General features: G+C 37.1%; 1 protein-coding gene and 1 gene segment (V, D, J or C); one reads left to right on the top strand and one right to left on the bottom strand.

The window, feature by feature from the left end:
* Nucleotides 1–549: 549 nt before the first annotated feature.
* Nucleotides 550–4004, bottom strand: LOC114156595 (zinc finger protein 32-like). The gene is made up of 2 exons (XM_028037119.1): nt 3704–4004; nt 550–2868 (listed from the first exon to the last, which is right to left on the bottom strand). The coding sequence occupies exons 1-2, from the start codon at nt 3975–3977 to the stop codon at nt 2000–2002; spliced, it is 1143 nt and encodes a 380-aa protein (XP_027892920.1). The 5' UTR covers nt 3978–4004; the 3' UTR covers nt 550–1999.
* Nucleotides 3917–13355, top strand: LOC114156596 (immunoglobulin kappa variable 1-39-like). The segment is given in 3 exon segments: nt 3917–4013; nt 12626–12746; nt 12906–13355. Coding segments are annotated over 2 exon segments (360 nt in total).
* The last annotated feature ends 158 nt before the right edge of the window (nt 13356–13513 follow it).

Genomic DNA, 13513 nt, shown 5'->3' on the forward strand with positions numbered 1-13513 from the left:
CAGAATTTTCTGTCTTATTTTATTTGGCAAATACATTTTTCCCCCCATTTTAATTTCTTTGTAAAAAAAAAAAAAATAACAAGTTTTCTTTTTAAAATAAGACCTACAGAAATTTTGAGAAAAAAAGTCATCCGTTTTAATTTTCCATTTTAAAGTCAATAATTAGCAATCCAAAAACCACAACTGATTGTTTTAGTCTGTCTATTTTTATATATTTAGATTTCCATGGTCTGGAAACTGTATCAGTAGGTAGGTTTCAACCTACTACTTTTCAAGTGTAGATAGAAAACAAAGTGTTGCTTCGCTTTGCTCTATTTTCAGCTCATAATGTTCTAATTTATATCAGATAATGTTTTTATATTTTTTACAACAAAATTTTAATTCTCAAAATTCTGACTTTTTTTCATTAATCTTTTTTTTTGACTTAATACTATAACAAAGAATAACTAATACAGTTGCATTAAGTGTTCTCAAAGGTGTAGACTGTATTAAGATATATGAAGATATAACACTGGCCACATTAATCCAAAACAATTTGAATAAAACAGATTATAACAAGTCTTAGTTTATTTAATGAAACTTTGGTTTCCTTCCTACAAACATGAATTTATTGTAATCTTCCACACAACAAAAGTCTCAACTTTTATTCAGACAAATTGTGTTAACTTTAGCCTAGGGTATAAGAAATTAGAATCAGTATAAAAATAAGTAAACTCATCATCTTAAAGACACAACTTTAGCAAAGAGAACTGCAAATGTCTTCCAACAAAATATTTCCAATGACAGAGCTGTGTAATATTCCTAGCAAGTGGCGTGTAAAGATGGAACCAATTAGAAAACCTGCAGCTAAAATCGACGGTTGATCCAATTTACCATAAACCTTTCATTTTAAATGGTCCCATATTTTTTATGAAGCATATCTTTTACACAACACATACTCCAAAATTAAGTAAAAACTGAGGTAGAGTAGTAAAAAAAAGGTTAAATTTGTATGATGGTTTCTTAAAAGCCTTTCACATCACTGTAGATACTCCACTATTTTGAGTGTTTAAACAACTGTTTATGAATCAGATCCAAACATTTTACAAGAATAAATGTTAGTGGGAACAAAATCCAAAATAACAATAAAACAAAGATGCAAAAAACTGCTAACAATTGGAAGACTGGGGATGGAGATGTGGGAGAGTCTCATGCCGCCCCCACAAGATGCCGCACTAGGCGGTTGCCCATGTTGCCCATATCAGAAACCGCCACTATGTGCCATCAATTTTGGGAACATCTGAAGAGGGACATGGACAGAGAAGTCCTCTCGATCTGATACAGTTGGACAATTTTGGCAGAATGTCTTTCCAAATACAACATTAATGAGCCAAGAGATGGGCATGAAGTTATGACTACTACCAAAGAAAACTAAATGCTGGAATTAAACAAAAATGTACAAAGTATTAATCTAAGGGTGTGCAGCTGCATGCACCTATTGTAATCATTTACTGTGAATAGATTTGGGATTTTTTCAGTAGAATTTTGCAGGATGTTTTAATGTGACATGTAATTCTTTTATGTCCACCTTTTTAACAATTTTTCAAAAAGTTTATTGTTTTATTGCTTAGGATAAAGCTAGAGAAAAGTGACTGAAGTTTTTTTTCTTCAATATTTTTGATTTTTAATCAACAGTTTTTCAACATTGCTTTTCCTTGTAAATCGAATAAACAAAAAAAAAATTATTATCTGTAATTACAAAGAGCAGGGCTCAGTTACTGCTTCCACAGGTGTTCAAAAAGCTATTTATTAAATATTATTATGCATATTAACCCTATGGTTTGAAGACAAAAAATCCTAAAATTAAAATAAAATGACTGAAATATTTGAAACAGAGAGAATAAAAAAAGTTTCTAGTCATCAATAAACCCTGATGAAATGTTACTTTGATAAAAGTGTCCATTACTTTGCTCTGTTTCACAGGGGAAGCCCTTCTGCAGCTGCTCACGTGTCCCAGCTGTCAGGTGGCAGTAATGGCAGAACAGATCAGGCCTTTCTTCTGACACGGGTGTTTATAGAAGCTGGACAGCTGACTGAAGCTGCGGGCGCACATGGAGCACCGGTACGGCCTCTCTCCTGTGTGTGTCCGCAGGTGGACCGTCAGGTTGCCCTTCTCCGTGAAGCTGTGGCCGCAGTACATGCAGGCGAACGGCTTCTCGCCCATGTGGCTGCGCACGTGGCGCACCAGCGACGCCCGCCGGCCAAAGTTCTTGCCGCAGATGCTGCAGCTGTGTGGCCGTTCGCCCGAGTGGATCTTCATGTGGATGCGGAGGTTCCCCCGCAGCGTGAAGCTCTGCCCACAGACGCTGCAGCGGAATGACGTTTCTCTGTGAGCTTTCAGGTGAAGCTTGATGCTTTCCGTTTGTTCCATCTGTTTTCCACAAACTCCACAGTTTTCCTGATGCACTGCAGCGTGGGTGATCAGGTAGCCCATCTTCTGGAAGGTGATGCCACAAATCTGGCAGCCAAACTGTGGTGGATCAGTGGAGGCCTGAGGTTCTGAACTTGAACTCTGATCTTTGTTTTCTGCCATTTCCTCTGACTTCCACAACGTGGCATCGTCTCTCCAGCCGTCCTCGCTGTTCTCTGTGTCAGAGTCCTCACAGATAACTCGGTCATCACTCCCTGCTTCTGGATCCAGCTGGTGTGTTAAACTAGAGTCATGGCATGTTGTCGACTCTCCACAGTCCTCATCCACACCTTCTGACTTAATCAGAGCAGCTGAAGTGTCGACGACTTTCTCAATAAGATTGTCGGTATGAAACAAGGGGGCATCAAGGCTCTGATGTTCAGGACATTTTTTCATCCAGGATGAGTCCTGCAGAGGCTCTAAAAAAAGAAACAACCACAGAAAGCTCACTTTCTACCAGATCCGGTTTAAGATTAATGAAAAAGTTTATTCAACAGTAATCTTTATGTCAGACACTTTACAAGACATTTAGCATTATATTTATAAAAAAATATTTAAACTGTTAGCATGCTAGTTTGGCTGCATCAAGTTTCAGGAAACTGTTCATTTTTATATTATCAAATGTTTCACACAGGATTTTCTTTCAAAATATTCTCTATTTGAAAATATACAAAAGTATTTGCTTCAACAAATACATTTGTACTTGTTGTACTAATCAGTACAGTGCTTTTTAAAAATATTCACACCGCTTGAACTTTTTCACATTTTGTCACCCAAATTGTATCTTTTCTTTTAATATGTTTGGTGTTCATGCATCTGCAACAGCTTGGGCGGCTGAATCAAATCTGTCTGTTCTTGAATTGTGGTGTGAGTACCACATAAAATTAAGTAGAATGATTACATGATTACACCTTGGATAAACCTGGGTTAGACTCGAACATAATCACAGAAATATTGAAAACAACTTGGCATTTTTCTTCTACGTCACAAATATTCCCTACTGGTCTAACACATAAAAATAACTTTTACTGGATGTGTTTTTGAGTGTTTTGAACGGAAAGAATTCAAGTGTGTTATAAATCGGAAATGATAATGTCAGTATAATTGTTATATAAATACCTCTGTCAAAAAATAATATAAAGGAACAATGTTTTCAAAATTAAACCAATATACGTATTTAAGAGTAAAAGGTTATTTAATGTCATTTTTGATTTTAAAAAGCAGTAACTATTTTTTCAGTTCACACAAACCAACCTGTTGCCCGGCTCCACTCGCGCTCCCCGGACCTCAGGCTGTCCAGCTCCCGCTGCTGGCAGTTTATCTGTTCCTGGTACCGAGCCACTGTCTTCCCGAACACGCTCAGAATATCCTCCACTGCTGCCGTCAGCCGCTCGTTCAGGAACATCCTGAATGTTTCCACCTCTGACTGGGGAATGACCACAGGCTCCACGGCACTCTCTACCGCTCCGACTGCAGCGAAAGGCGGCGGAGAGAACAGCGACGGGAACATCTGTCGCTCAGCGGACATGGCTACACCTCCCTAAGCGCCTGTATGTTCAAAAAGGTAAAATAAATACATATATGTTGGCATTAAAAGAGGCGGTTATAGATGGAAACAAAAAAGGAGAGCGATAGACATGAGCTGGGTGTTTGAAAAGGTTACTAATAAGCGATTTGCTGGTAGATTTGAGGCTGTAAAATAAAAAGTAAACAAAGCAGAAGCCGGGTCCGTACAAGAAACACGTCCGGAGAAATCTTTGGGTGAAAGTTAGCAATGGTTCCGCTGTTCTAGTGAGGGCGTTTCCCGACAGTGCCCCTTGTGTTGGGAATGCAAACGTGCGTGTGTAGGGACCATAGCATAAGGAGTGGGTAGAAACTATTCAAAACTTTTCAGTTACAATTAATCAAGTGACTTTGAGAGAAAAGTAAACTGTCTGGTAGTTTTATCACAGTGTATTTTTAATGTTTACATTAGCTATACTAGTGCAAAGTATTGCTGTCTTACTTGAGGAAAATTTCTGAATAACACTTCAAGTACCACTAAGTGAAGAACAAGTTTGTTTTAACCAGAAGAACATAATATAACCTACGCTCTGCTAAATGTAACAGCTTTGTCTCTATTACTCAAAAAAGCATCAGAGAAGCTATATGCTGTCTTCTAGTAATGCACAGACTTTTTTCAGTTGTGTTCAGCTGAAACAATGAATATGGACCATGATAAACAACTGTGCTCTGTTTAGGGAGAACCTCAAGCAATATAGTATGAAAACAATTCATATCTATGAATGTATTTCAGCCAAGCAGAGACAAAATCAGCTCATTTATACAAGCATGTTTAACCAGATTCAGTGCCAAAAACCCTGCAATATTGACAAAACAAGCACATGTTTCATAGATAGGAGAAATCATATTTTGCTGTACACACACATGTTTTTTCTTACTATTGTTGCATTCTATTTGGCAGCACACCACAAGAGGACACCATTAGTCCAAAAATGAGTGTTGCACATTAAACATGTGTTCTATTGCATATTTCTGTGCTTAGACAACGGAAATAGTCATCCTCTGTACAGAACGTCCTCTGTACAGTGTACAGGAAGAGACCTTCCTGTACAATGTATGAGCTGGTGTAACCAAAACTGCAATAAAAAGGTTAATAGATTATTAACTTCTTTCTTCCTAAGGCTTCTGATAAAATACTTAATAAAAGGCTGTTTCCTAGAGTTGCAGAATGTGTGGGAAGACCAGTTTCCTCACTTCTGGATCAAATGAATGGTTTATTAGCAGGCCTCTGCAGAGTGAGGAAATACACTGAAGAGTAATTCAGCCATTTGATTCTGTTGCATTGAGAAAGAAAACATGTTAAACCTGCAGAGTTAGAGAATTAGACTCTGGTACCCTTACGCTCTTTTTGAATGTGTGAAAGAGTATTGTGGAATATTAAGCCAGAACAACCTGCTGATACAATAAAACAAAACCTTTACAAGGTTCATTTAATTACTAAGAAAATTATCCACACAGTTAAAATATTTGCCCATTATAACATCTCAAAGTAGCCCCATTTTTGAAAACCCGAACATGAATCGGACTTTAAGTTTTCCCGAGCCATGTTGAACCCATCACATAATTTGGATATGCAAATACAGACATTTTTTGCAGTTGTCTGGTCCAATTTTTGACAAAAGTTAAACCATTGTTTAAAACAAAATTAATTTGCTTTGTTTTTCGCGGGATGCACAAATTCTTTGTAATAAAAAGGTAAGAATAGAAATAGAAGACTGTAAAAAGCACAACTCGATAGAAGAGTCAGTGAAGAGACGAAATGAACAATGTTTTAAAAAATAAAAGACTTCACAGGAAGCTGTTGGTTAATAAAATGCAGAGTTTCACTTCTCTCTTCAAACTTCTGGAACACGGAAACAGACATGCATCACTAATGAACCATGGCAGCAGACAGGTTTCAGGGCTAAAGTTAAGTTTCACACTTTGAGGCCCTTACAGTACACAAAGCACATCGGAAACATGAACAAATTAGTTACCAAGATTTATATTCAATCTCAACCTGTGCAGTATACTTCATATTGTAAGGTTAACTTCTTTAAATATACTGTGTTTTAATTTGGCTCTGAAGAAGAGATTGCATTTTCTTAGTGTGCACATTTATTATTAAGTAAGCAATCAAGTATATAAGTAAGTGAACTTTATCTATATAGCACTTTTTACAAATCACAAAGTGCTTTATGGCAAGCTTTAAAATATTTGTTAGGCACAAAATACATGCAAAATACATTAAACTTCATTGAATATTATGATTAATGCATAGAAATAAGTAACAACAAAGTTGCTGTTATATAATTTTTGCTGTTATTATCTTGGTAATGAGAGTTATTTTACAGCTTATCTTCCACCAATCATGTGATGCAAATTTATTGAGCCGTCTTGCATTTTCTAACACCCTTGTCCCTAGTGAGGTTGGAAGGGGTGCTGGTGCCTGTCTCCAGCGAACGTTTCGGGAGAGAGGCGGGGTCACCCTGGACAGGTCACCAGTCTGTCGCAGGGCAACACACCTAGGGAGAATTTAGAGACCAATTAACCTAACAGTCATGTTTCTGGACTGTAGGAGGAAGCCAGAGTACCCGGAGAGAACCCACACATGCAAACATGCAAAAAGACCCTGGGCCAGGAATCGAACCCAGGACTTTCTTGCTAAGAGGCAACAGCTCTACCAACTGCACCACTGTGCAGCCCTGACTGTAGACAGAGGAAGAAAATATCAAATTATTATTATAATTGGATGTTTACATTATGTTTACAGTAATCTCTTAGTTTCACAAAAAAATTTCTTATTACTTGAAGTAAAATTAACATTCTGGAGAGGCCAAACCAGAGTCAGGACTTGAAGAATTGTGAACATGGAGAAGGAACTAAAGATGAAGGTGATGGCAAGAAGACCTTCTAACCTCCGTATTTGGAGCTTGAAAGAAAGATCACCAAAATAACAGTCAAAACATGCAAAACAAAAAGGTCATGCAATATAATAATGGTTTGTTGTCATGGGGATGAATATTTTACTTAATAATATGGAACTTATGAATAATTTTTAAGTCTGAAGCATACTCACAATAGACTAGGTCCCTCTTGGAGGTAGTTGGAACGTTTCCATAGAGCCACTTTGCATCAGCAGCTCCATGCTCCAGCGCTCTGGGAGAGTTTATAGTCCTGACAGTTGAACACTGGATGACTGACAGCTGTCCTTCATCACAACAGAAGACACAGAAATCTTCCTCATCAAAAACATGACTTTGATCTGCATCCTCATCTGGACTCTCCTCTGCTTCACTCAGGGTGAGGAAAATCATTTTTCTGTCATATGAAAATCATTTGGAGTGTAGCTGAGTTTCACCATCTCATGTCCAGAGTTTCTTCTCTCTCCTCAGGATCTGATGGACAAAATGTTGTTGTGACTCAACCAGCAGCCAAATCAGTGCAGCTTGGTCAGACTGTCACTATTGACTGTAAGGCCAGTCAGGCACTTTCTGCAACTCATTGCAGCAGAAATTCACAGGTTTGCCTGTCCTGGTACCATCAGAAACCTGGAGAAGCTCCTAAAGCTCTGATTTATTTAACATCAGACAGATTTTCAGGAATCTCCTCCAGATTCAGTGGAAGTGGAGCAGGAAATGGATTAGACTTCACTCTGACCATCAGTGGAGTTCAGGCTGAAGATTCAGGAGTTTATTACTGTCTGAGTTATCATTACATCAACAGTCAGTGGGTGTTCACACAGTGAAAAATCATCGTACAAAAACCTCCCTCCGTCTGACTGAACAGAAACTGAACTTTGTTCAGCAGCTGGAATCTGCTGCAGACACTGATTAGGTTCATTAAACACAAACATTGAACACACAATATTTAATGTCATCGCACATAGTTAAACTCTAAGAAATTTTTTTTTTTAAAAGTCTATTTTTCTTTATTTAACCATCTTCTTTTCACACTAATTATTTTAGTTTCAGATTAAATCATAAGCAGAGAAAGTGGTGTGTAAAACAACAAAAAAGAAAAATGTAAAATAATACTCATGAAAGTATTTAATGCTGAAAAACAGTAGTTAGTGGGCTCAAACTTTAAAAATGTAGACTGACACTGGAAGTTAAGTTTTTTCCCCCTTTCTTAATGATTTCATTGTTCTAAATAACCATCAATATCTGTCTATGAAATATGTCTGGTCCGACAGTATCTCAATATTTTCTAAGTCAATAGTTTTATAAATATATTTCTAAAAGAAGGGATTCATGTGTTTGATTCAAGACATTTCACCAAATGATTCAAAACATCATGATAATTTTACATTAAGCACAATTTATCTTAGTCTGTGGATGATAAATAATTTCAAAAATAAAGACATTAAAAAGAAACTAAAGGACATAACCAACAGGAGGAAACCAGAATTTGATGAGTAAATAATTATTATCTGAACAGTGACCAACTTCACAAATCAAATATGACTCAATGAAAATATAGAATAATCAGCAGAAAAAGAGTGAGAGCAGTGACAGATTAAAGCCAGTATCAGAGTCAAAGAGAATCAGGTCAGGACTGGGAACACTGGTCTCTTCTCAGTTTCTCTGTGCCTGCAGACTGGGAGCCCTGGGAGGCCTCACAGATCACAAAACCCAGAATATAGTTATTGGGGCCTGCCCATAGCAATGCATAAGGAGAGCAAGTCAGTACTGCTCTCCTTATGCATTGCATGGCAGGCACCTATTATTCTACACCCAATAGAATGTCTCTTTATTTATATCTTTATAGATTTATTTTTCTTCCATCACCGTTAATGCGGCTCGTACCGCTGCGTGCACCCCCACAAAGTGGTATCAAAACGTGCGGCTCGATGCCGAGAAGGGAGCTATTATTTTTATAAGGAATTGGACTTACGATGGCGACGTAAAAAGCGAAAAACGAGCCAAATTTCCAACTGCCGAAACGCAGAGCCTAACTGACACCAACTGCCGCTTTTTTAGAGTGAGAAATGAAGAGAATTTTTGAGCCCAAAATAATTTTGAAATCGCCGTCACGCCCACAAATATCGCACGATTGGTATCAAACTCGGTCCTGACATTGATACGCCTGTCTGCTCCGGTAAAATGTTTTCGAAATTTCTCTAGGGCTTACGGTTTTCTGTCACGGTGCTTCAGAGCAAAGTCATGCGACAGGATTTTCTGTCGCTCTCTCAGGCTCTCTCCCATGTATTTTCATATATTTCTCAAAAATTTCAGATCTGGGCACACCATTTCTTTCTCTTATCACTGTTAATACTGTGAGTGACGTAGAGATATGAATTGCGGGACTATCGGAGACGACAAATAGCCCTCTCATACGCTTCAAACGCTTTTCAAATATGTATTACGGTTCCCGAACGGGAAGGAGTTGTTTCCAATGCTTTTTTTACTTCAAACTGGCTGGCTCAAACAGAGAATTGTTTCCACCTGCATGTCTCACTCACAGCTGACAGTTGGCAGAGAGAATTATTTACCATAGCAACGGAACTCAGGAGGCTATTGGCTGCTGGTTAGGACTACAAATACGCATCACTGTAGTTCTAACTATAGTGGAAGACCAGGAGGACTGAACTGGCCTTTACAACTACTTGCTGCTATGGGCTGTATTTAACTGATTTAACTCAGTCACCGTTACACATGGGATTAGTTTGGAACATTAAAATGAAGCATACTGAAAATTTCAAAATAAAAGCCTTGAATATTTTTACATCATGTTATTGCTCTTTTTGGTTTTATGTGACTTTTTTATCCAAAGCACTGATACACATGGGATTAGTTTGGCCTTTTGAAATGAAGCATAAAGAAAATTTCAAAATAAAAGCCTTGAATATTTTTACATCATGTTATTGCTCTTTTTGGCTTTATGTGACTTTTTTATCCAAAGCACTGATACACATGGGATTAGTTTGGCCTTTTGAAATGAAGCATAAAGAAAATTTCAAAATAAAAGCCTTGAATATTTTTACATCAACTACTTGTGTTTTGAGCATTATATAACTGATTTAACCCAATGACTATTACACATGGGATTAGTGTGGACCTTTGAAATTAAGCTTAACAAAAATTTCAAAATAAAAGCCTCAACATGCCCCTGAGGTTAGTGCACCGCCGCAGGCGGTGCAATAATATTATTCTGCATTATCTGTTTCTCTGAGGTTAGGGAACTGCCTTGCACAGCAAGGCAGTTCATTAGCATTAGCATTTTAGCTTTAATAAGCTATTAGCTATTTATTTTACTTTTTAGCCATGTTTAGTATACTGAATGGAGTAAGTCCATTATAGAAAACATCCTAGTGATGTCCCACATGCCAGTGACAGCAATGATGCTAACATTAGCATTTTTGCTAATTTTAGCTGATACACTTACTTTATCATACTGAACGGTGCAAGTACATGTTAGTCAACATTCTTGTCATTGTCCTCATATGATTGCAGCTTTCTTTAGCATTGATGCTAATTTCTAGCATCATAACGCTGGGTCCAAACCGACGGGCACACTTTGGCAGGCCCCGGTTAAATTTCTTCAGGAATTTTCTAGTTTTATTTTATATGATACAATTTTTGAAATACAGATTGACCCTTTTAGATCCAATATCTCCTTTTTAAGATTGACCAGGTTTGAAATGACAGAATTTACAAACACAGCAACAATACAAGTAATTAAAACATTTGACTCAAATAAATCTGTTAATAAATAAAGTAATTCTGAATTTAAATAATGTATTTGTGTGACCAGGATTAACACAAATGTTCAACTATGAAGAACACAATCTAAAGGATTCCATTCAAATCTTAAATAAACTGATTTGCATCAGCAGCTCCATGCTCCAGCGCTCTGGGAGAGTTTATAGTCCTGACAGTTGAACTCTGGATGACTGACAGCTGTCCTTCATCACAACAGAAGACACAGGAATCCTCCTCATCAAAAACATGACTTTGATCTGCGTCCTCATCTGGACTCTCCTCTGCTTCACACAGGGTGAGGAAAATCATTTTTCTGTCATGTGAAAATCATTTGGAGTGTAGCTGAGTTTCACCATCTCATGTCCAGAGTTTCTTCTCTCTCCTCAGGATCTGATGGACAAAATGTTGTTGTGACTCAATCAGCAGCCAAATCAGTGCAGCTTGGTCAGACTGTCACTATTGACTGTAAGGCCAGTAGACAAGTAGCTTGTAACACACCCTGTCTGTCCTGGTACCATCAAAAATCTGGAGAAGTTCCTAAAGCTCTGATCTACTGGACATCATCCAGATTTTCAGGAATCTCCTCCAGATTCAGTGGAAGTGGAGCAAGAAATAAATTAGACTTCACTCTGACCATCAGTGGAGTTCAGGCTGAAGATGCAGGAGTTTATTACTGTATGAGTTATCATTACATCAACAGTCAGGATGTGTTCACACAGTGAAAAATCATCGTACAAAAACCTCCCTCAGTCTGACTGAACAGAAACTGAACTTTGTTCTGCAGCTGGAATCTGCATCAGACACTGATACAGTTCACTGAACACATCAGGCCAGAAATTATATTTCCATTAAACACAAGAACATATTCAGTTATGATATTAAGACATATTTTAAAATATTATTTCAGGATTATTTTAGATGTTTGACTTTATTGTTCAAACAAAATCTTCCTCAAGGTTTCTGAATCTTGAGGAAGGCTGAAGTAACTGATTTTAGAAAGGCCACAAAATATTTTCCATGTTTTATTTTAAACAATCATACATGAAGTCAAGGAAAACCATTTGTAATAACACCAAAATATATTTTAATCATTGTTAAACACCTTACAGGATTTATTCTCATAAGCACATGTAGGAAGACAGGAAAAACAATCCAGGAGGCTCTTTATTGTTAGCTTAGCCTTGTTTAAAATGATTTGTTAAGTTTGCCATTACTATTGGAAAATAATTCATTTCTAAATCAATATTAATGCTTGATAATGGATTTATTTTAGATCCTGGATCTTACTACTGCCAGATGACTAGAACCAACAATTTTTGAATACTTGGTTTTAAAGGTTCTTCCAGATATTTTACACAGACAGAAATACAATAAGCTGAGATGTGGTGTCAAGTCTCTTTCTTTGAATTAACAAATAGAGACATAGACAGTTTGTCAGGTATGGATGATAGAAAAATATGAAAACATTTTCTCTGAATTATCAAATGACAACAAGTATGTGACATTAGTGAGGTCTGTCAGCAAGAAAAAACCTTTTCTAAAAGTAACAATTTGGATTCTTTGTTAATTGAATGGTTATAAAAAGATCCCAGCTTATTGTAATTGTTTCTTTTGAATAAATCAAGTTATAAATAAAAGTTTGAGAATCGGAAACAACAAACCCTTGAGAAATAGTTTGAATAGAAGAAACAAGATGCTCCAGTAAAAAGTGTTTTTTGCTTATTGACATCATAAAGTTCACAAAGATGTAAAAGTACTAGACCTATAGAAAATTCCTTCAGTGTTAACTGGTAAAAGATTATAAAGAGCCCTATTAAAGTTCCTCTCTTAGTCTCTTAATACATTGATGTTTCAGGAGGAAACCTGCTGCCAGTTCAGCCCCATGTGACTGACTGTGTGTTTGCATATGTGTCCTGCCTCTCTGCTCCAGCTGTTAAGAGGTCAGAGTTGATCAGTGGCTGTCCAGGCCTTTCAGAGCCACTGACACACCAGCAGCACAATGATGATGTCACTGACTCTACTGCTGATCATCCTGGGGCTCCTGGTTCAGGGTGAGACTCTGATAGAAACTTAGTTTGAAGTAGAAATGATAATTAAAGTTCTGCTATCATGGAGAAATATTGAAACAAGATGTTAATGTTTTCTTTTGTCTATCAATAATTTGTAATCAAACATAGTTTCTCTCAATTGTTATTTTTCATGTTTTCCAGGTTCATCAGGAGACATCATCCTGACTCAGACTCCTGGATCTCAGTCTGTTGGTCCAGGACAGACTGTCTCCATCACATGTAAAACCAGTTCAGGTGTTGGTAGCTATCTCAACTGGTACCTTCAGAAACCTGCAGAAGCTCCTAAACTCCTGATTCAATATGCTACAACTCTTCAGTCTGGAGTTCCAGCTCGGTTCAGTGGAAGTGGATCTGTTTCTGATTACACTCTGACCATCAGTGGAGTTCAGGCTGAAGATTCAGGAGTTTATTACTGTCAGCAGGGTTATGACAGACCGATCACACAGTGATAGAACGTCGTACATAAACCTCCCTCAGCTGGAGAGGAACTGATCTGACTCAACAGCTGCACTGAAACTAAAACATCCACAAATTATTTATCTATTTTATATATATATAATTTTTTATGTCTATTTGGATCTGACACACAAAATAATAATAATAATAATAATAATAATAATAATAATAATAATAATAATTATTATTATTATTTGCCATTTGGTTAGAACAATTAAAGAAAAAAAATAACACTAGGAGTTTAAACTATTTATAGAAATGTTTTTTCAAATCAATTTTTGTTCCAAGCAGTA

The sequence above is a fragment of the Xiphophorus couchianus genome, chromosome 13 (assembly GCF_001444195.1).
Source record: "Xiphophorus couchianus chromosome 13, X_couchianus-1.0, whole genome shotgun sequence".
Taxonomy (NCBI): Eukaryota; Metazoa; Chordata; class Actinopteri; order Cyprinodontiformes; family Poeciliidae; genus Xiphophorus; species Xiphophorus couchianus.

Excerpts from the sequence above, each read along its gene's own strand:
- LOC114156595 (XM_028037119.1), bottom strand. The coding sequence starts at position 3,977 with ATGTCCGCTGAGCGACAGATGTTCCCGTCGCTGTTCTCTCCGCCGCCT. Across the intron at positions 2,869-3,703 it reads CGAGTGGAGCCGGGCAACAG|AGCCTCTGCAGGACTCATCC; the intron begins GTTGGTTTGTGT and ends TTCTTTTTTTAG.